General features: G+C 47.4%; 1 protein-coding gene across 1 annotated transcript in view; it reads right to left on the reverse strand.

The window, feature by feature from the left end:
- The window catches only part of LOC144129511 (PDZ domain-containing protein 8-like), a 62,192-nt gene that overhangs the window by 34,744 nt on the left and 3,006 nt on the right, over positions 1-24,442 (reverse strand). The window contains exons 2-7 of the mRNA XM_077663670.1: positions 23,794-23,912; positions 19,795-19,873; positions 6,836-6,928; positions 2,873-3,049; positions 718-798; positions 411-615 (exon numbers count right to left, since the gene is read on the reverse strand). Of these exons, the coding sequence (XP_077519796.1) occupies positions 411-615; positions 718-798; positions 2,873-3,049; positions 6,836-6,928; positions 19,795-19,873; positions 23,794-23,912 (754 nt within the window). The remainder of the gene's footprint in view (positions 1-410; positions 616-717; positions 799-2,872; positions 3,050-6,835; positions 6,929-19,794; positions 19,874-23,793; positions 23,913-24,442) is intronic.

Genomic DNA, 24,442 nt, shown 5'->3' on the forward strand with positions numbered 1-24,442 from the left:
AAGTGGGTGGCGCTTGTGGAGGGTACAGCTTGGAGGGTGGATGGGGTCTTAGGAGGGTGAAGGAGACTGCTGTGAGGAGGCGGATCGAGGGTAGCGGTGGGCAGGTAGTCCCTTAGCTAGAGGGGCTACACATGGGAGGTGGCTGGTGGATGCTGCTGCTTTCTGAAGGGTGTTTTATGGCGTCAGTAGGCTTCACCGCCGACTGGCGTCAGATTAATGGGGGGGGGGGGGGGGTACAGTAACTAAACGATCCCTTTAAACACGTCAATCTCTAAAACCTGTTCAATTGCTTTTTGACCCTGCAAAAACTCAGGTTTTCGTTTTTTTTCGCTACTTTTACGGCAGGGTACTGCACGCTGAGCGCTTTCTTTCCGACTGCGACAGGGCGTGAAATAAAAAGAGGTGCGCACCGATGGACACCATGCAGTAGAGCTGGAAGGAGCCCTCGCAGAGCACCAGCCGCGAGCACTCGACCACGGTGACGTCGAGCTTGCCCTTGTGACTGATCTTCTCCTGCAGCGGCGGCGCGATGCGAAGGTCCGGCAGCAGGATGAACGGCTTGATGCGGATCTTGTAGCTGGGAATCGTGTGCTTGATGCGCAGCGTCCGCCTGATCTGTGGCGCCCCCCAGCGGGAATAGGAGGAAGTTGCTTTCTATGTGCCGCACGATAACACGGCGCGGTTGCTTATTGTTATCAAAAGGTTGCTACTACGCACCGTGGATGTTATGATGTTCGCAATTTGCGGGAAACTCTGGCCCTGAAGCGATGATTCCACCGATATCACAATCTTGGGCTCCTGCGAACGTAACATCAAGGGTATATAGGCGACCACGTTGTCATGAGTGTATTTACCATCTCAACGCTTCAACACGCAAAAATGTTGCAGGTCCCGCAGTGCGCAGCAGTGACCCGAAAAACAGTGCTGTTCCTCAAGAGAGTTTCGAACGAGGCGAGTGCTTTTGTAACGAAACTCTACGTCGAAGTCCATGGCTGCACACATACAAGAAGGCGATTCTCCGACTTGTTTTAATAAAAACACTTACTACTACTACTTCAACTTACGAGTGTCAGTAAGCAAGTCGATCCCAGTAGGTGTTTATATCGGTGGTGCGCGCTAAACACGAGAGAATTCCGTCACCTGCAGTAGCGAAATGTGCCTCAGCACGCATCCGTCGCAGTGGACGAAAGCGATAAACGCGCCGCTGATGCCCGGAAGCTGCCGTGCACACGGCTGGGTGTCGCGACTCGAGCGTGAACGATGATTCGTTCCTCCGTCTTTGCTTATATTGCAATCAGGGCTAACTTCCAACGAGTGCATGCCGAGTAAAAAGTTTGAAGCTTGCGCTTATGGGGCGTTCGTCGTGTAAGACACCGGCACTGCTTTTGCACACTGCAGAGCTGAGACACTGTGAACGCAGTGGGATGACGTTTGTTAGCGTTCACCTACTTAAAACATTTTATGACTTGCTGGTTCATGCGCTAACGACTAGCGGTGTATGAACCGGGAAAATGTCAATTTGTACTGAAGCGGGGTCAGGGATCTCGCCTTTTAATAGCGGGACGGCGTGAGAGAAATGCGCAAAAGACGCACCGTACAGTGCAGAGTAGGTTTTACTTAAGGTAGCATACACACGCAATAAACAAACCTCAGTTCCTCCAGTGAATATTATTTAGCACTGCCCGCGTAGATTTTCCGCGTCTTTGTCTCATTCAATTCATGCTGTTAGGAAATATGACATATAACTAACTGTCCCCTCTCTACTACTGCAATTTAGTATGCGTGGTGCCTGAATTAATGGTGAGCACGTGCAACAATAAATGTTTTGTATTCAAATACGAACACGAAACAGTAATCAGCCAAGCACTGAGAGCACATGGCGTTAAGGAGAAGCTACGCTACCGTCAGTGTTTAGGCAAAACGCGTGCGTAGGTTATCTCATTGATAGAAAACACGCAATGTTCTGCCGTTTGCTCCACGTAAAAAAACACCGGGTGGTCGAAGATCACACGCAGCTCTCCACAACGGCGCCCTTTTCCCTCTATCGTCTTGCACTCCCTCCTTTCCTTACGGCGCAGTTGAGGTGTCCGTGAAACAGTTACTGCGTCTCTTATGGCCTTGAAACTAATTTTTTAAATATCGGATACCCGGTCTTGTGGCAATACTTAGCGACTTATTCAATAACGCGCACACACTGACGTTCCTTGGGTGCATGGCACACATTGCACAAAAACTTATGCGTGCTGCTTATATAGGAATTATGTGATCAGTTCAAAGAACACGAATTTTGCACTGCATGAAATCAGAATGACTCTGCACTGCTTGGACAGGGCACAGGGCAACCATAAAGCTAACATACCTTTTTAGTTGGAATATCTTCTTCCAGTTGGATCGCCTCTTCCAAAATAATATTCTTTCTCCCTTCCATGACTAGCCAGTACTATGATTTGAAGTGACGTCATAGCAATACAAACCAGAGCACGTCCCTTTCTGCTCAGGAAATGAGCATCCTCACGATGGTCGCGATATCCTGACAAAACCGGCTTCCCTGACAAGGAATTCTTCCGCTGTGGCTGCTCGACGGAAAAGGCGCCTTCCTGTTGTTCGACAGCTCATCTGCTATATCGTCGCATTTCGAGACCGGTACAAATGACGTATTAATTCGAGAGTAGAAGGCGGCACTGGAGGAAGCGTCATAAAAAAAGAAAGGAGAGAGAACAGCACGCGCCGCGGGTCATTGGCGGAGATGAGGATTCTGGAACGGGTTTACAAAACGTTTCTCCGGCTCTGACTGCCGCCGTCCGGCGCCGTGGCGAATCCTGCAACGAGTAATGCTGGCTGGCCTTCCGAGTGACACGCGAGCACCACTCACTTCGTAGAAGGCGAACGACCAGTGCGTGTAGGGCTTCCGGGAGAACTGCAGGCGGCTCTTGGCCGAGAAGTGGTTCACCTTGACCGCCAGTGAGGCCACTCCGCCGATGATGAGCTCGGCGTCCACGGCCAGCGTCACTCCGCCGGCGTAGTCCAGGTTGAGGAAGATGTCCACCTCCTGCGCACGGAAGGGGCGGGCATCGTGCCCGAGTGAGCGAGGGACCCGAGCTTAGCACGCCGGGCCATCTCCCGGAAACGCTGCGAAATAGCGCCGCGAGTTATCATTCCCTATGATTAACATGGGAATAACTATGCGATCAGCACCTCTCACGGATAACGAATTGACTTTTAAATAATTTGTCGCCGTAGTGAAGCGACAGCAGTATCTCGAGGCGCTTTCGAGACGAATCGTAATTTCGCCGAGTGACTGTGAGAGATCATGAGATCAAACGCTCTTCCACATGACTGTGCGCAAACCACGCGCACCGCCCTCCGAATTCTATCAGGGACAAGAGCACTGCTAAGATGCCTGGAAATATAATTTACTTCACCAGCCTAAGTACATCCCCTGCGGGAAAAAAGCCTCTCTCATATTTCTCACGTCAACACTGTCCTGTGGCAACTTGGTACGCTTGTCTTCTCTTAGAATCCATTCCGTTACCCTCAGCAACTTTTGACTATCTTGCATTACATGTCCATGCCCATCTCGTATCGATTTCGACCAGGATGTCATCAACTCGCGTTTGATCCCTAGTCCCATTCAGCTCTCTGGTTCGGACCTGCTGCCACTACATTCGCTCAAACACTTCGGTTGCTATCATATAATCATTTTCTCTTCCATGGCTATTGATCATTGTTATTTCCAAATACTGTTAGCCCTTGCGGGCTGTTGCAGGGTGGGAATGGTACAATCAATCAATACAACACATTTCCAGCTCTTTTGCAAAGGTTTCAAGTGAACAAGTTTTGTCGAATACGCGTCGGTGAAGGTTATTTCATTCTATATTTGTTTTAGGCAGAAGCGAAAACTTATAGACGTCCATTCTCGGCGTGTATGGCATAACTGCAAAGGAATGGCAAGTACGCGATGACAGTCTTTCCGGTGGCCGCAAGTACAAGCTGATATCAAGACTGAACATACTATGATAAAGTTGATAAAAAAAATTTAGCCTAGCAATTGTTCTGCGAATAGCCAATGTTGGTAACTGTGCTCGTAAAAGAAGTTCTGATACGGACTGCGTTCTTTGGCACGACGAAAATATAAACCTTACTGGTAATCTTTGAACTTTTTCGACAAGATATTGCTGATTCGGATCGCAGGTTATGCTTGCGTATTCCAGAGTTAGCCTTATTGATTAATACGCTTGTAGTTTGGCATACGATGGAGCTTTTTTTAGCTTCCGCTTTAGGAATCCAAGTTTCCGTTGGCTGCTCCACAGCTGTTTTGTACATGACCAGTCCGGTTTAAATAATGACTAGTCGTGATACCTAAATATTTTAATTCACTGGAACACTTTAGTTCTCGGTCATTAATTATCTACGGGAACGCTAATGGCGTCTTCTTGTTCGACACAAATATAAAAGTTGACTTTTCGTAATTAATGTCCATGCCTCACTTTACGCACCAATAATACACAGCCTTCAAGGAGTCATTCAAGAGAACCTGGTCTTGCAGGCATTTTCTGCGACAAAATAACACAATGTCATCTGCAAACAATCAGACAAGAACATTAGATTTTTACATGCTGTTTTTCGACCCTCTGTTCTGCTTTTCCTGTCTAGGCCGTGAAGCGTCTTGTGTGTTTTCCCCCTAAGTTACTTAGCAACGAAATGTCATCAGCTAACCGTAACTACTAAGGCGTTCTTCATGAAATTTGATCATCGATTTTTCCGAATCAGATTGTCGGAATACCTCTGGTAAACATGCGGTAAAATATTGGTCGAGATTTAACGTAGTAAAACCGAGCAGACTTGCGAAAGCATTTGTTCATTCTTCAAAATTATGGGGCTTTTAAGCTTCGCTTTAGAAGTATTTTGCGACATCTGCAGTGGGTTAATGCCCAGAGGGGCAGAATTGGTCATTCTCTACTTAACATTCATAAATGGCGGCGAGCCCTCATACCCCTACCAGTGCAGTGGCGCAGTGGCTAAGCGATGCGCAACTGCACTGGCAGGTGGCTGTTCCTGTCACAGCCACCAGGGGTGCTTGTGAGACCCACGTTGCTCTTCACGAGCAATCTCTCGCGCAGCTGGTGCGCCACTCCGCGGAACTTACCCGAGTTTACACGAGTAACTTTGGTAAGGTCGGGTATGGCAACGGCAGAATATTGTACTATAGGGGACAAAAGTTTGCGGACGCGAGTTCTTGGAAAATGTTTATTGTAGTTGCACCTCTCTACACGGTCGCCTCATATTGTATGAAGGTATTAAAGGCCTAAATGCTCCTATTTCCTGTAGTAGTCTCAGGCGACTGGGTAGCAAGGTGAAACTACAATAAACATTTTTCCAAGAAATCGCGTCCCGCAATCTCTTGTCCCCGAAAGTACGTACGTACCAATGTAGGGTGACATTATTCCTGGTCGGTGTTGAAAATCGTATGAGTGGTTTCGCGCTAATTGTATCGCTGAGATTGTGCCTTCCTTCATGCTTTATTCTCTGCTTATTAAACTTCCGTATGTCGGTTACCTCATGCTTAGGGATTAAATTTGACAGCACTGCCAATTCTATCATGGGGTTGGAGGCCTTCAGGGTTTGGAGTTCTTTAGTCTTTCTCGTGAGGGATACTGACAGCATTCTGTAAACACCCCCCCCCCTCTATTTTCCACTTCTATTGCTCAGTCCGTAATGATATTTGTGAGCATGTCCTTCATTTGTTGAACACTAATGTCGTCGCACTCGGGTAAAGCGGAATATCTGTTCTGCGGTAAGATCATGAATCCTTCTACTTTTTCTCTCTTTCCGATAAATGTTTGGTGGGCTTCTGCATTACTAGTTTCCTGCGCTTTCTCTTCAACTGTAGGCTAATTCAAGGCTTTACCATGCTGTGGTCAGTGCATCGTACCTCACCGAGCCCCTCCACGTCCTGCACATTGGCAGGATGCGTGTGCAATAACATGTATATTTCATGTTCAGCCTCACCATTCGAACTCTTCCATGTCCACTTCAGGTTCCTCAGATTGTGGAAGGTGTGCTTTAAGTGTAAATTATTTCGTTCTTTGAATTCTATTATTAAATCCCTTATGTTATTTCCGAACCAATACCTTAATTACCCATTGCCTGGTCGCCTGTCCGTTCCTTGCCCGGCTTGGCATTAAAGTCCCCAATCTTAGAACTTACTCTCTTCTGACAAATATATTGTGATCTGAGCTTACGGAAGAGTATTTGATCAAAGACAGCTTATTGGTTTTCACTGTCGTTTTCTTCGCGTCAGCTTCTTGTTCGGTTCGAGTGTCGCGTTGCTAGTACTTTCTGCCCGCTTAGCCTCGCCGGCTCAAAGGAGGTTATCCAGTTTTCTTTGTGTAAATTATGCGAAATTTTATTAATACGTGAGTCTGTGATGCTTGAAATATATGGAAAAAAGGACATGAAGATCACATGTGTTAGAGGCAGCGTGAAAAGTTGAAAAAGGCGAACTGTGAACGAAGCTCATGCACACCAATCATGAGAAAGCAAAGCCTTCCGCTTGCCTTAGCCCTATGCTTTTCTGTCTCTCGATGAGACCAGTTCTGACGTAAGGGCTAATGATCATGTCCTTTCTCACTGAAGACCGCCGGCGCGCTATACAAGTTGTCTACAGAAGATGATTTGAAGTGATTTATGTGAGGCTCAGAGTGGGTGCGAGGTCTCTTGCGGGCCTTGGCGTCAAAAGGAATGATAAGATGTGAAAAAGGAAAGAAAGAAAAGGAAAATATCTATTTCTGAGAATGGGCCTCAGGCTAGGCTATGAGGCGCCGTAGTCTCTCACCTCGAGTGTTTTCCAGGTTTCGTGGAGGATGACGTCGTCGACGGATATCTTAGTGAAGGTGAGGAAGTCACTGCCGAGGTCAAACTCGCGAAGCTGGAAAGATAAAAAAAAACGGAGCTACAGAAAGGAAGGTAGCCGAATTCGATACTTGTCTTCATAGATGTAGTTTCACTGTATGTAAATATACCGCATGCATGTGGTGTTCAGTCCGTAATGAACGTCTATGATGTGTACTGCGTTCATAGGCCCGTAGATATAGCTCTGCTTTAGGCACTCTTTTGTAACTGATACTTTGCCTTAATAATTCCGAATTGATAAAACCGACTACGCTCAGGTTAGGGGAACCTCAATGTGAATTAAATTAGGGCCTAATTATGCCAATATCTTTACGGGATTCTCCAAACCTGAATTTCTGCTAAGTCATCCATTAAAACAGTTACTTTACAGAAGTTTGTTGAACATAACTTTATAATATGACACCGTGGGGAGGACGAGCGCCTCCAAGTTCATTGCAGATTTCAATAATTTTCGTCCAACAATCTCATACACCCAATGGTACTCGGATGCAGCTATTAATTGTCTTGATGTGACACTGTAACTTCACAATGACAAACTAAGTGCTTGCCTTTACTGCAAAACCTACTGATTGTCAACAGTACCTTCAATTTAACATTATCATCATCAGCCTGATTGCGGTCACTCTCCTTGCACTCAGGCCTCTCCCATGTCTCTCCAATTAGCTTTCATTTGCCGGCTGTGGACACCTTATCCCTGCTATCTTGTTAATCTCATCCACCCACTTATCTTTCTGCCGCCCCCTGCTACGCTCTCCTTCTTTTGGAATCCACTCAGTTACTCTTAACCAGCGGCTGTCTTGCCTTCGCATTACATGCCCTGCCCAAGCCCATTTTTTCCTCTTGACTTCGATTAGGTTGTCATTAACCCGCCTTCGTTCCCTCACCCACTCGGCCCGCTTCCGGTCTCTTAAGGTTGCACTATATCATTTTTCCTTCCACATTGCAAAACTAGCATTCCATAGTCAGGCCCCTCGATTTAGAAGGATACTCTTCAAACCATCGCTCTTCCATAGAACTGCGCACTACTTCCACGTCTTCTTACGAAACAGAATATTAGGCAAAAATAATTGGCGACGCCGTGAAGCGCGCAGACACCCTTCATTGCAAGACGCTAATTTGTGGTACAAGCAAATTAACTTAGCCTTAGCCTACTCAGCCTCTGTGCACAACATAACACGTATTCTAAGAAGACATCATAATATCATGACACAAACTGAGTGCCTAGAGAGCATCTTTCAGAAACCACCACGAGCTGTATTCCGACGTGGTAAAATTTTTCGGAAACTTTTAATGTCTTCCAAGCACCCCCGCCCCATGTTTACAGGCTGTGCACCATGCAATAAATGTCGCTGTCAGATTTTTCCTTTGATGATAACATCGAAAACAGCTTGTATTGTTTCCATCTAGAGAATAAAAAGCAAAGGTATCCCTTTGCGACACTGAAAATGGAATTCACCTATTTGAATGTTCCGTCTTTTAGATCCTAAATACACGTCAAACGGCGATGTCTTTTAGATTATGTTTTAAAAATCAGAAGTCTCGCAGTGCCAGCCTACACTGTCTGCCGTTATCCAAGGACGCAAGCATTCCAGATCACTCAGTTAATAAACAAAAATCACTTTTTTGGAATCTGGGTTTTGATTACACTATGACCGCAATGCCAGAGAATCATTTTTTATTCACAACTTTATATATATATATAGGAAAACTAACTGGCCCATCTTAGTAACGCCATTTTTCAAAAGCTGCTTTGAAAGGTCACCACGAACATGACTGTTATCCCTGTTACTCCGTTCAATGAAACAGCTTCTCCGTGGCCAAAAATAACCTCTGTGCCATGCGTACGTTCTTCTTTATTTCATGCCACCGGGTGTTATTTTTTGTTTGAGTGGTTTTATTTAGTTTCATTTGATTGCGTGCTTGTTGTAGGCTCAGTATTATTGTAGTTTCGCCGCGTGTCTTAGTTTTTTTTACAATTGTCGATTATTTGTAAAGCACGTCTGCACACGTGCTGACTCCGCAGTTTCATATACAATGTAGTTTGATGGCGTGTCTTTGTTTTCCTGTTATTTTAAATGATCTGTAAACCACAATTGACGCACGTATGACTGCACCGCTGTGACCTACATTTAGATCGGCGTTGTTCTTACATATTCCCCGTCATCATTATTGATACTGATAACCTCACCGTTTCAATATAGACAATTGCCTGTAGCCCTGCTTTTTCTGACGAAGGTTGGTACTGTGACTGAAACGACAAATATAAGTTCCAATATGGCGTCTGAATTTTTCGGATGAGCATTGGTGTTTCAAATGAAAACCGTAAGAGTTCCACAAAATTTCGAAGAGTTGTGCGATGGAATTTGCAGGTGGCAGTAGTGTTCCTTGAGGTTCACAAATTGACCTACAAGTGGCATAGTGATGCTACAAAAGGCAGCAGCGTGCACATCAAGATGGCTGCCCGGCTGCCAACATGCACCGCGATTGAGCAGCGATCTGCGATGCGTTTTTTTGTGTAATGAAGGTGTCAACGTAATCGAGATTCTTCGCTAAATGACAATGCAGTACGGTGATTCCAGTTTGTAGTTGCAGCGAGTTTACGAGCGATGTAGGAAGCTTAAAGGCGGTGTAAATTCTGTGCAGGATGCCTCAAGACTAGGGCAGGCTTACCGCGTAGTGACGGACGAAAACATTGCGTGAGTGGAGGAGCTGGTAAAGGAGAACAGACGCATTCTCCTGGAGTGATTTCGTAGCAGTACATGGATAGGGATAGCGATGGTAACCAGTACTGTTCTAGTAACTTTACATACTTTGTCTGGAGAGTTTGCTATCAGCTTTAAATTGAGCACGGCCGACAGCGGAGGGCATTCTGTTCGAAGACCACCGAACACGCTTGTCGCTTCGCCGCCGCCGAGTGATTCAGCCCATTGTGGACGCAAGTCAGCAAAATAAAGAGTTTTGTTTAGACACCATTTTAGCTGCCTTCCTGCTCTCCGGAGTACAGTCACCACTTCGTAACATCTGGTGGAGGTGCGGGGTGGCCGTCCATGTAACGGACACACCTTCAACTCGTGACGCAACGAATCTGCGCTTCGCACCGGAGAACGAGCCAGCAGTTAACCGAGCCATCCGACATCTCCAGAGAGAGCAGCCTGAATTCGGGACCCCGCCGGATAACACCTGACAACGAAAAGACGCCGCAACGTCAACCATGCCCTCGTCACCGACGCAGGCACCGATAGTCCTACAGCAGCCGCGAATGCCGCCAACGTTCAGTGGCCCCCCAGGGGAAGGCCTCCCAAATAAATGGTGGGACCAATTTGAGCGCGTTGTATCGTTCAACAGTTGGGATGATGCTAGCAACTTAGGGCACGTTTTTTTCTCTGTGGAAGGCTCAGCACGAAGGTGGTATGAAAACAACGAGTCTTCCCTAACGGCATGGGGGCTATTCAAGAGAGAACTTTTGAAACAAAAAGCTAAACGGGCGAGTTGGTGGTACATATTGAAAGGCAAACAGCGCAAAGACGAAGACCGCAGAAGAAGAAACAGGACGAGAACTTTTGAAGATATTCACAAGTGTTGTGAGGAAAGAAAGAGCCGAACGACTCCTCGAGTCCAGGAGCCAGCTTCCGAACGAGCCCATACGCTGTTACGTGGAAGAAATGAAGCACCTCTTTCGCCGCGCTGATCCTGACATGACTAAGGAAAAGAAAGTTCAGTTTTAATGCGCGGCGTAAAAGAACAACTCTTTGGCAGCCTCATCCGCCAGGCGCCAAAAACCTTAGACGAATTCACGCAAGAAGCCGCCACCATCGAGAAGGCGATCGACGTCCGGACTCGACAGTAAAACCGCCCTGCTTATGTCTCTGCAATTTGTCCGGACACGATTACCACCATTAGCGACAGCTTGCGGGAAGTTATCCACGAAATCATCCGCGAAGAGCTACGACGACTGCTGCCATCCTCCGAACATCCCCAAACAGCTACTCTAACGGATGTGGCGCGGGAAGAAGTGCAACAGGGCACTTGGCAACCCGGCGGCCACGGAACCCCGCGCCATGACCTACGCCACTGCAGTACGCACTGCTCACCCCAACGACACCCCCTACGTCCTCTCTGAGATGAACCACTTGTTCTGGAACGACACCTCCCTGCCCACGTTCGCCTAGCCTATCAGCGATGCTCAAGTCCCAGGATATGCGATGCCTGGAGGACTTCCGACAACCGGACATTGTGTTCCATTCCGGTGAGGTCGGCCATATCCTTCGTCACTGCCCGTACCGACGTTTCAGTCTTCGTGGATTTGCCGTTGACGCACCACGTCCATGCTTCACCCAACATCCTCAAGAAATCGACGAGTACCTGCGTCATTCGAGAGGAGTACGCGCAGAACCTCCTTTCGCGCTCACCATCGCCGTCAGCCTCGCACTTTGCGTCACCCCGCCGCAGCTATGAAGTCGCAGTGTGAAGAAGGTCTCCCAGCTCACGCAGGAAAAACTGAAGACAGCAACCTCTGGAGGTGAGGCTGCTCATGGGCGAAACGCCGAAGATCCTCCAACGACCATGCCGCATGAAGAAGCCGCCCCTGACACGCCGACACCGCATACAGTGACAACCACGACGCGAACCGCCTTCAAAACTACGCCGCCACCGAGAAGAGCTTCGACGGCACGCTCTACCCACGACTCCCATATCCGACAAAACCGTGACCTGACGCGGGGGCGAAGCACAACGCAAGCACCAGGACATCCGACTTAGAATTGCTTATCGACGGTCGCAAAGTTACCGCTCTATTCGACACATGACACCTCATTGCGCCATCAGGACCACGCACAGCGCGAGTGACTGTCAAAGAACATACCTATCCAGCGTCCTTCGTTGTGCTACTGCAATGCTCCCGCCGCTGTGATCTTGGGCATGAATTTCCTTAATTAGCATCAGGCGATCACCAACCTGCGATCCAAGCTGATCACGCTTTCGACGAACGAGGCCATCCCTTCGATGAAAACTCAGGAAAATCACGTTGCACCACCCGTCCTGCAGGACGAAGGGAGCATTCCACCTCGTTCAAGAGTCATCGTGACAGTAGGCGCCACGAAAGCCATTAACGCTGAAGCCATCATCGAGGGGAACATGCAGTTGCTCCTCGACCGAGGAATCAGCAGCGCAAAAGGCATCGCACATTTCCGCAATGGCGAAGCCGAAGTACTGCTGTCTAATTTCAGCAAGAATACCGGCACATTAACAGAGTAATGACGATCCCTATCTTCGACGAAATATCCGACGTACGAGACTCCTTCGACCTTTTTGACCCATCGGCAGAAGATTCGCCTGACCAAGAGAACTCGCCCATTTTCGACATCAACCCAGCCCTGCCCCGGAACAGACAAGACCAGATCTGCAATCCGCTTCAAAGCTACAGTGAGTGTTTTTCGACATCGCCGAAGGTGCGACAGACGCCAATTGCCAAGCATCACATTATAACTGATCAACACGTCCGACCTCTCCGTCAAAGCCCCTACCGTGTGTCACCGCGAGAACGACAAGCCATCCGGGACCAAGTGGAAGAAATGCTTCGCGACGACGTCATCTAGCCATCAAACAGCCAATGGGCGGCAACGGTTGTTCTAGTGAGAAAGAAAGACGGCGCACTTCGATTATGCGTTGATTACCGCCACTTGAACAACATAACAAAGAAGCACGCCTACCCCCTCCCCCGTGGAACGCGGCTTCGGGAGTGCGCGGGACAAAAGCATTTTTAGTGTTTTTAAGAGACGCGGGTCTGGTGGACATTCTTTGACAATTTTGATTGTGCGTGTGTGTTTGTGAGTGCGTAAGTGTGCTTGATTTCACCATTCACCCTTCCTTTTTCTCTTTTCCTTTTCTTTTCAACATCCTCTTCTCTGCCTTTCTCTTCTTTCGCCCTCATCTGGAGTAGCATGCTAGGCCAACAACCAGGCAGACATCTCCTATTCCATTAAAGTTCTTTTCCTTCCCCTGCCCAGCATCGACGACACACTGGGCCGGCTCTGAAACGCCAAGTATTTCTAATCCATGGATCTCAAGAGCGGCTACTGGCAAATTGAGGTTGATGAAAGAGATCGCGAGAAGAAAGCATTCATTACTTCGGATGGCCTCTTCAAGGTGATGCCATTTGGTCTCTGTTCCGCATGAGGGACGTTTCAGCGAGTAATGGACACAGTACTGGCAGGCCTGAAGTGGCAAATTTGTCTCGTATATTTAGATGACGTCGTTGTGTTCATCTCGAATTTCGAAGGGCACCTGAAAAGGCTTCGAAAAGCACTAGACGCCATCAAGTCGTCTGGCCTAAACTTGAAAGCAAAGAAGTACCACTTTGCCTGTGAACAGCTGCTGTTTCTAGGCCACATCGTTAGCAAGGAGGCATTACGCCCCAACCCACAGAAAACAGCTCCTATTGAATAGTTTTCATTGCCGGCCGGTAAGAAAGCTGTGCACAGATTCCTCGGACTGTGCGTATATTACCGACGATTTGTCAAGAACTTTTTGAACATCGCCGAGCCTCGGACCCAACTGAAAAAGGCAGACGTGCCATTTAAATGAGAAGAGACGCAAGCAGAAGCCCTCAAGAAACTTCAGCGTCGTTTACAGTCCGCACCAATCCTCTGGCATTTGGATAAAAATGCTGATACTGAAGTTCATATCGACGCAATCAGCGTGGGCCTAACTGCCGTCCTTGTTCAGGAAAGGGACGGGCTGGAGAAAGTCATCGCATATGCTAGCCGTTCCCTTTACAAAGTCGAGGCTAACTACTCGACAACTGAGAAGGAGTGCCTTACCATCATCGGTCAACGTCGAAATACCGCCCCTACCTTTACGGACAACCGTTCAAGGTAGTCAGCGATCACCACGCGCTGTGTTGGCTTGCCAATTTGAAGGACCCCTCTCTGGCCGCCTCGCTCAATGGAGCCTACGCGTCCAGGAGTTTGACGTCACCGTCGTTTATAAGTCCGGACGCAAGCACTCTAACGCCGACTGCCTGTCACGAGCCCCTCTAGATGCGCCGCCACCGGACGACGATGAGGACGCCTTCCTGGGACCCATCAGACTCGGCTCTTTTGCTCAGCAGCAACGCTCGGACCCCGACCTAAAACGCCTCATCGAGTACCTGGAAGGCAAGGCTTCTTGTAAGAGAGTACTGTCTTCCTTCTAGGTACAGAATGATGTCCCCGTCAAGAAAAACTTCGCAGCGAGCAAAACAGCCTAACTCCTTGTCTTACCTGCAACTCTCAGCAAAGTTATACAGGCTTCTAACGACGGGCCGACAGCTGGACATCTCAGGATTTCTCGCACCCTGCGCCGCATTCAAGACAAATATTACTGGCCCCGATTGTCTGCCGATATCGGACATTATGTGAAACCCTGCCGAGATTGTCAGCGACGAAAGACCCTCTCACCCGACCAGCAGGATTCCGGAACCCCACTGAACCCCCCTCAAAGACCTTTTAGCAGATCGGCATGGACTTGCTTGGCCCTTTCCCGAATAAACATCTGGAAATAAGTGGATCATCATAGCGACCGGACTATCTGACCCGTTACGTCAAGGCACAAGGCCTAGTGGACGACACAGCAGCTGAAGTCACCAAATTTTGCGTAGAGTGCATTCTTCTGCGACACGGCGCCCCCGATGTGCTCATCACGGACAGAGGAACGGCATTCACGGCGAAACTAACGCAAGCCATCCTGCGTTACAGCCAAACCAGCCACCGGAGGACAACTGCATACCAACCGCAGACCAACAAACTGACCAAGCGCCTGAACAAAACCATCGCAGATATTCGATGCAACGCGGAATACAAGCCAGGATACCAAGTCTGGGTATGGACGCCAATTCGCCACCGCGGATTGAGTGAAAAGCTTTTGCGCCGCTATTTCGGCCCGTAAAAGGTTCTTCGTCGGCTAGGTGAACTGGATTACGAAGTCATCTCTGACGCAATGACTGCATCCCATCGACGCCGTGTACGACCAGAAGTTGTCTATGTAGTCCTTCTAAATCTCTATTAGGCGCGCTATATATTAAAGGCATGGTGTTTCAACATTCGATGCTTATTTTGCACAATTCGTTTTGTTTCTAGCCGCCTTAAGCTTTAAAGCATCGGGTCGATGCTTACTTGAGAGAGGAGAAATGCCGCGAACCTTTGTAGTGGTTGTTCATTCTTCAAAGCTGCCGCCACACCGCTCTCTTTGTGGATGCAAGACGCGACCAAATTTATCTCGATTGATCGCGTCCAGGCAGAGCTGATTCTACGTTGTTCCGGAATGTTCTAGCAACTTTGCATGCTTAATCTCGAAAGTTCGCTATCAGCTTTAAACTGAGCACGGCCGGGAGTGGCGGGCACTCTGTTCGACGACCGCCGAGCACGCTTGTTGCTGCGCCGCCGCCGAGTGATTCATTCCATTGTGGGAGCAAGTGAGCCCAAATAGAGTTTTGTTTGGACGCTGTTTTAGCTGTCTTTCTGCCCCTCAGATCGCAGTCACCACTTCGCGTCAATATGCTGTTGTTATGTCGCCCACATGAATGATTCTATGTTTTTATCTGTTTCATTATATTCCGAACTGATAAATGCTGTCAGCAGGCTTCTCGACAGTGATGTGGAAGCAAAATCTGGTCCTCCTATGCAGGATGCGTCTACGTCCTGCCTCAACAACACAGTCCCAGAATGGTTCCACCTCCCAACTTCACTCCAAGCCTGCTCAAATTCAACACATGGTTGTACAAACGTGCGCTAAACATCTTGGTGGGAGAAAAAAAAAACTGGCTCAGGTTACTGGCGAAATCAAATATTTTCAATTGTCTGTTAATGCAAGGTTTGAGGCTTTGAAAGACCGTGTGTCTTTTTAAATCTACCGCGGCGTCTGGTAGCGTGTTGTCTTCTAATGATGCCTTTCTGATTGAAATCCAACAATTAATAAACGCAATTTCAAATCTTTCATCCCGAAATCACAATTTAGAAAACCGCTCGCGTAGAAACAATACCAGCCTATAAAGTCTTGCCGAAGAAGCTGACAAGAATTACGAGCATCTGACATTGATAATTGCGAGATGGTTACAGGATAACCTTCAGATCTCATGCCGGCGCATTTAGAGGTGTCACCGACTTGACAGGAACATTAGTGACCAACCACGTCCCATCACTATGAAGCTCTTGGACTTCCAGCGTAAGGTACTAGTGTCACAAAATTATTCCCAATTTAAAAAACACCTTGCCTCTTTCTCAAGATTTCTCGCTTCAAGTACGTAACATTCGCAAGAAGTTCTGGAAGGAGTCTGCATCTCACAGGAAAAATGACTGCTCTGCGCGTCTTCGATTTGAACATGTATTCATAAACAAGGTTAGGTAGAACTGGGACAGTACATCCATCAAGCTCGTCAGATCATCTACTGGCTCATCGAAGCTCCACTAATACTTAATCTCAGGTCGACTCTTCTGGACTCCGCCGTTCCTGGAATAACGTATTTTGAAGATTAATGCAAATTTTCGAACTTTCGCTAATCTTCGGGATCCCGGGATCTTGCGGCATCCCGGAATAGGAACGTGGACCAAGAAGATGCCGGAATTTACCATCAGTGCCGGCTCATCTTTTCTATGTGCTTATTAAGGATTTACTCTCTCTCTCTCTCCACAAACTATTCGTGGTACAGAGAAATGGCTACATAATGGTGTGCAAGATTCAGAGGTGAAGGCGCCTGCCTCCAAGCGGGTTAGAGGAGTCGGGAGAGGTGGCGATGTGACCTTTTCTTCAGTCCAACCTATTGTTTTCTGTGTTCGCGGTCTCACCAATATAGAGTTTTTGGTATGAAAGTTCCAGTTATGAAAACTGAAATCTTTGATAACAGGAGTTGTTTTCCGTCAGCCTGGTACTGATACTGAGCAGTTACACACTCTTATTAGGCTATCACATGACTACACTACTTCTTCAAACGTATTTTGTATGGGCCATATTACCGCACTTGGCGTCGACAGGTCGTTTGTGGCAGTGAGCGGACATAGTGTCTGCTGGAAGGGAGCTGGTACACTTTTCATTGTCTTCCATATCTTACAAACAACGGTTATGAATGTGCCGAGATTAAGGGAGTATGCGATCACAAACCTGTGTTTAGTTTCCGTTCCTTGTACAGTTCCTAAATCTCGTTTAGTCTACTGCACGTTTGTTGATTTTAACCGCACAGATTACCTAGCAGTAACTGACACTTGATGTGATTCCTTTGACGCGTTTGAGCAAATAAGTCCCACAAGAGATGTCACTACTTTAACAACACTCTTTACAGATCTTGTCAAAATATGGATCAGTCGTTTTATACCTTTAAAAACAAAAAAATACACAGCCATTCCCTGAAAGACTATAAATTTATTGCATTTATCATGGCGTGTCGGTAGATAACGGCGATCAAAACATTCTGGCAACCCTGCAATGATGAGTCAGTTTAATAGTACGGAAAAGGAGCTTCATGCTAAAACAGGCGCCGTGAAATATATTTCAAGGTTACGTTGCCCAAGTTATTGAACGAAAATCCCAGAAATTTTGGAAATCTATGCTACCCCTCGGGTTCACTGCGGAGACATTGAAAATAAACAACGTCACAGTTTCTGAACCACTAACAATTCCTTTGATTTTAACCACTACTGGCATTCAGTTTTCACAACAGACAATTCCGTAATTCCAGCTTTTGCTTCTCAATATGATTCTTCAATTGGCGATGTATCAGTGGGCACTGAAGGTGTGCTGGATGAGATATTAAACTTCATGCCAAGAACTCATGTGTTTCTTACGACGTCCCTTCTGCATTTCTCGTTCGCTACTCTCTTCGGTCTACCGGGTACCTTACAGTCATCTTTAGGAAATTCCTAACAACCGGCACCCTTCCTTTCTTGTTGAAACTTGCTAAGGTTCTCCTCTATTGACATGTGATGATGTAGAATTATTATCTGACTACAGGCACATTTCCTTAACAGCGCATGCGTGTTAATGACTGGAGCACGTCGTCTTTAAACATGTCATAGAATGCCTTGAAGCAAATAACGTACTGTTTTCCATCATGCTTTTCGTCGTGGCTTCAGTACTTTAACACAACTAACATTTCGTACATGACATCAGCAGTTCTATCCATATACTTGACCAAGGTGACGCCATTTTTATAGACTTTGCGAGGGTCTTCGATAGAGTTTCGCACCATTAACTAATGCTCACGCTGTCCGTAATACAGGGTGTTCAAAGTTACTTTCAAGCTTTTTAGAACGAATCCGGATACCACTACACAAAAGTTGTTTTTGTACGTGGGATATATGCGGCTAGGCGGACGCGAGCTGTTAGTATAATTATCATATTATCGGTAAATAACTAAATGTAATAATTACTTTTCATTTCCTGCAGTTAGCATGCATGTTTTTATTGGAAACTTAGCGACAGTGGCATTTAGTAACTATTCTGCTTTGCAGAATTTTAGTAACGCGCCTGCGTCCTGAGATATGGATGTCTAAAATTTCAGCCCATCACGGCACTAAGCAAAAGCTCCTCCCCGGTGTGATACAGCTGTTGCCTATGGTGCTCCGCCCCACAAGAATGTGGGCCGACCGGCGACGGTGATTGCTTTTCGTTCTTCCTTGTTTCTAATAGCCATGTTTTTAACTATTGGAGATAAGCGTCCGTCGCAATTAGAAAGTTGTAGGTTATCATTACTAATAACCATATCACTTCTTTCAATTCCTTCTTACTATCGCGATTTTGAAAAATAATTTCGCTGTCTACTCCTGCTGCTCAGGTTGTAAGGTGAGTGAGAGCCTTCTCAAGCTGCTGAAATGAAGCAGTTTGTCTCATCCATCATGTCCTCATGAGTATATGACAGAAATGAAATGAGAATGAATTTCGAAAACGCCTTTCCCCTTCACGCTACGGCTTCAGAAATTTTGGCCATGTCTTGCGCAATTCAAAACGTAAGCGGACAGCGACGTCCATCAGAAACGCGTCATGCCACGGTACACGTTCCACGCAACCTTACACGTAGTCCCGGGCTGGAGCTGCGAGCAGCGCCGACCCCGTTCAGCCCCGCAGTGCAGGCGGGAAAGACATGGTCACGCGACTACGAGCAACGCAGTGACGTGTTTTCACGGACGTCGATGAGCGTGCTGCGCGGGCGAGGGATTTGCGAGTATACCCTGAGAAATGCTCAGACCTCACTTGGTCACAATGTGAAGGGTATGCAAGGCGGAAGGGTAATTCCGTTTTCTGAATTCTAAAAACTGATACGGCTACTACTAATGACCAGTTACAAATCTCTGATTGCATCTAGGTATGTATTTGCACGAGTTAACTATAAAAATGCCGTGAAGCAACTGCTTAGTTAATATGATTACACTGTCGTATGATATGCTCCAACGCTGGTGCTACTATTCTGCAAAAGTTATAGTTTATCTCAAAAAGACTATTTTTATAGATCAGTAGCAGGCTTCTCTCAAGCACCAGGTATAATCACGAACAGCATCTCGTTTGAATCTGAGCATGCTGACAGTTATTTAGATATACTGCACTTGAAGAGGTCTTTTTGGACCATTACTAGCGCCTTTGTGCATTGGCTCAGCTATACCCGCGCCAGATATGATCCGCCCGCCCTCCGCGTTACGCCACTAGCAGCGATAGAACTTTAGAAAGCAGGATTACTTTCTTTAGGATCACCGTCTGCGGTAGTGAGGCTGCTAGACAAGTATGATTGGCCTCTGAGCTAGGCTAACAGCACGTTTGTGGAATTCGATGGGACGCGCCCCGACAGCTTTCGCTCTATAGCTACAGAAACTTAGGCATAGCGAGTTTCGATAGCAAAGAAAGCCTGCAAGGCAGGACACTCACTTGGATCCTTTCGAAAATTTTTCCGGCAGCACCGCGCTGCGCTTCCTGAAGCCCCTTGCTGATGGCGCTAAGGAGCAACCTGAGACCAAATGAAGAAAAAAAAATTATGCGCAGTAGTGAGTCTGTGTGCCTGCACACATAAACCTAGTTAACGTCGACGCTTTGTTTGTACTGATAATTGGGAACTATTCATTTTGCCTCCTCCTAGATCGGTAAGTGTTGCGGTTGATCGTCAATTTCTGTTTTTGTATGAGCTGAAAAATCTAAGATGCGCGGCACGTATAAGAAATCAGCGGACTACTTGAAGTATAGTTCGGTGTGCGCATATAAACGAGGATCATTAGCTGGAGTTGCGGCCATATTAGCTTTAATGGCTCGCAGCGAGATTGACGTCTAAGTACAACCGCCACGCCTGGTCTGCGTGTTCATCAGTGTGCGTGATGTCATGATGATAAACTTCCACTTACTTGGTAATGCTGTTTGAATACCTGCCTGTTCAGAACAGCACTGTTTCATCTATTTTCTCGGCCATGTCAGGCGACGCCGGGAGTAGATAAAAAAAACTATGAGGTATGCAGGAACACTTTTTTTTACAGTCTGCACGCACTCGTTATTGGTTGATATGGCCTCTAGGTAACAGAGTGCCGCAAGTTAAGTGGCGAGATGGACAATAGGGCGCGGCTAGCGACTTTTTGAAACATAAACGTGGTTTTGTGGCGGTTTAACGTCCCAAAGTAACTCAGGCTATGAGGGACGCCGTAGTTAAGGGCTCGGCTCAGGAAACAAACCCAGATATGAGGGCTACAAAATCACGAGCGGTGTGTGATACGGTATGGTGTGATGCGGAGTGATATAGTACGGTACGCTATGGAATGGTCCAGCATGGTACGGTAAGGTATGGTAAGGTACGCTATGGTACGGTATGGTAGGGTATGATAGGGTATGGTATGGTAGGGTATGGTATAGTACAGCATGGTAAGGCATGTTACGATATGGTATGGTAGGATATGGCAGGTATGGTACGGCATGATACGTAAGGCAAGGTATGGTAAGGTACGGTACGGTATGGTATGGCACAGTACAGTATGGTATGACATGTTAAGGCATAGTACGGAATGGTATGGATGTTATGGTAGGATATAGAATGTGGAGTTTAATGTCGACAAGCTGCCCATGAGCCACGGAGGATCACCGTAAAGGGTGGCTCCTGGTACATTCCGACTATGCAATGTTTGGTAAATAAGTTTTTGCGCATTTTTTTAGATATTGCCTGATGGCGGTAGAACCAAGAGCATGATTGGCGGTTTTACAAGAATTTAGCTTAAACTTGCAGGCAAAATGAGACCACAGCCGATATGGTGGCCGCTGGCCCTATTGAAACTTTTAAGCGCTGTGCCGTTAGGGGGGTTGCATCATTTGGAGTTGATATACAGCGCCTCATGAATATGACGCATTGCCTTGAACACTCGCAAAGTCGTTTATCCTATGGTTCTAGTTAATGACTCCCTAGACTCTCTCCAGGGTGCCGAATATATCTCCATCCTAGATGTTCGTTCTGGTTACTGCTAGATTCCCATGCATTAGGCAGACAAGGATAAACCATGTTCGCTACTCCACTCGTGCTTTAATCATTCAATGCTATGCCGTTTGGACTTCGTAAAGCTCCCTCTACACTTGAACGCATGATTTACATTGTTAGACTGCGTCTTTTTGTGACCACTTGAACCTCGATGAAGTGCTGACTTGCGATAGTTCCACTGACTTCCATCTCAATGCAAAAGTGTCGCTTCGCCAGGGAGGAAATCAATATCCTAGGCCACCTCGTCAGCCGAGACGGCATTCGACCTGACCCTGACAAGCTTGCTGCTGCCCTACTTTGCTCGTCGCCAACGGCCTGAACTTCTGCACAGTTTCCTTGGGCCGTGCTTCTATTCTCGTCAGTTTATCAGACGTTTCACTGCCATTGCCCAGCGAATGCAGCTTCTCACTGCTTGAAGTGCTTTCGATGGGTCTGAGCAATGGGGAAGTGCATTTAAAACCCTCAAGCGAGACCCTGTCCTTGGCCACTTCGACGATGCTGCTCCTACCATTCTACACACTTACACTACCGGCCACGGCTTTGGTGCTGTCCTTCTGCAGCGTGAGAGTACTTCTCGCGAGAGAGTTATGGCATTCACTAGCCGCGCTGTGCTACCTGCGGAACGTTACTGACCCATCACTGAGAAAGAATGTCTTGCCTTCGTTTGGGCAGTTCATAAATTCCACCCGTATACCTTCACCACACCTAATGCTGTTTGTCTAGCCTCAAAAATTTGACTGCACGCCTTGGCCGCTGGATTCTTCGTCTCCAAGAGTACTCTTTCGACCGTCGTCTACAAGCCGGGTCGCATGCACCAAGAAGTCGACGCCCTTTTTCGTTGCCCGCTTCCGGAGTCTTGTACATCACTTCTACCTGCCACCGCGAAGCCGCATTGTCGTCAGCTCTTCTACCCATCGCCGCCCTCTCCTATGTGGCTTCTGACGATTTCAGTGCCTTTCCATCACGTCAACGCGCCGATGCCTATTGTTGCTTCCTAATCGACCCCCCTCCCCCCCCTCCGGGGCCTCCCCTGCTAAAGCTACGCCGCGTAGTCACCTCCAGCAATTCAAAATCGACAACGCTATGCTCCACCGCTACGTTTGCTGACCTGACTGCACCCGCTGGGCTCCAGTGGCGCCGTTTTCGCTTCGCTTCATTATTTGGGAGGCCCTCAACCTATGATCACGTGAAAAACCGTTATTTCTGGTCTGGCCTTTCGTCAAGCATGGCTAAATACGTCGAATCTCGTCCGCTCTGCCTGCATCGTAAAAGTCACCTATAACGCCTGGCATCTGCAACCTCTCCCATGCCCCGCCACACCGTTCACCGTCGTTGGTATCAATTTGAACCGCCCGCCTCCTCTCTCTGTGCGCGGTAATCGTTTGATAGTCACCGCCATCGACCATCTGATCTGATATGCTACGCAGAGACATCAGCTTTGCCTGATGGCTCGGCGTTCGAAGTTGCCGCCTTCTTTTTGGAATAAATCGTACTGCGCCATGGAGGCCCTCTTAATTGTGTTTCTCAGTGACCGCGGCCGGACGTTCCCGTTGAGAGTTGTTGCCGAAGTTCATCACTATCCCTCTGCAATTAACAAGATAACGTCAAAATAACGCACCGAACTAATCACGGCCAGGCTGGTCGCTTGTGACCATGTAGAGTGGCTATGGTAGTTAGTGTGAGCACTGTCAGCCGTTTCGTCCCTTTCATCTATCTGTATGTGACTTGTGACGCACACTACAAGCGAGACAGGGATTGAAAGGAAAGATGAAGCTGCAAAACTATATGGAAGCAGTGTATGGGTCGCACCTTACACGGCTTTGGCCAATAGTTTGTATCAAGACATCCTGCGACGGGTTCTATTTCAAATACATTTGGTGGGAACTAAGTACCATGTTATTCGTGATCGCTGCTCGATGGTTGATTCTAGGCAGATATGCTTATTTTTAACGTGATTGCGTTAAAGGCCCCGTTCTCCATAAAATCCGGTGTCGGCGTTGTCGACGTCGGCGTTGTGAGCAAAAAATCACGAGTATAAATCCGGCAGGTGGTCCCCAGAGAGCAACCTGGGAGGCAGGTGGGGCATCTTGCGATGTTATCACAACCTGCCCATCAGATAGTGAGCAAACTGCCCACCGTGCAGGTGGCAGTTCAATAATGATTAGACGCTCGGCAAGGGTAACATGGGTCGCACAAGGCCCACAGGTGGCAGCACGTGCTATCGAGGACAGTGGCGCATCGTTTAACCGCTGCACCACTGCGCCAGAAGGGGTATGATGACTCCCAGAGATCTATGAGTGTAAAGAATGACCTTCGGAGTATATGGGAATTAACAGACTACGCTATCGCATCATACGCTTAAGGCAGAGCTTAAGTGTCCGCTCCAATTTTCTTTACCTCTCCGCCACTCCTTAGGTTACCTGCGCAGAAAGATGCTGTCCTTCCACTCCCGAAAAAGGAACTGCGCCAGAAGATTGGCGACAATGAGGAAACCTCGCTGCTTGCTCCAATTCCCAGGCTGCACAAGTCGAAGCAGTTTCTGCGGCATTGAAAAAAAAAAACCAAAAGACGCCTCAGATGTGCATGACAAGCTTGGCCGATCACAGTTATCTGCTTTGTAAGCTGGTAGTTCTGAGTTTTCGTGCCTCTCTGGAGTAAGGCAATTATTACAATTCCTTTCCTTTTGCGTACCGAGTATTTTTTTATTTATTTAGGCATACTGTAAGCCTAGTTAGGCTCTTACATGAGTGGGAAAAATAAAGGAACAATTATACAAACAATAGCATATCCAGTATGACATACACGAGATACAAAACATGCGCCTGCAGTAGAAAAGACCATAGCAAGTAGGCTGAGACCACCAACGGTCAAAGGACATGCGCATTGCTATACACGTTCATTTCGATGCATTTAAAACACTGGAAAGGAGAACGACGAGACCACGAAGCGATACAATCAGGTCAACACGATGCTCTTTTGCTATTTTTATTGTAAATTCTGTTTTTCAAAAAACGACTCTACGTTTTTAAAAAAGATATCAAGAGAGACGTCGTTCATGAATTCGTGAGG

This window comes from Amblyomma americanum, chromosome 4 (assembly GCF_052857255.1).
Source record: "Amblyomma americanum isolate KBUSLIRL-KWMA chromosome 4, ASM5285725v1, whole genome shotgun sequence".
NCBI lineage: Eukaryota > Metazoa > Arthropoda > Arachnida > Ixodida > Ixodidae > Amblyomma > Amblyomma americanum.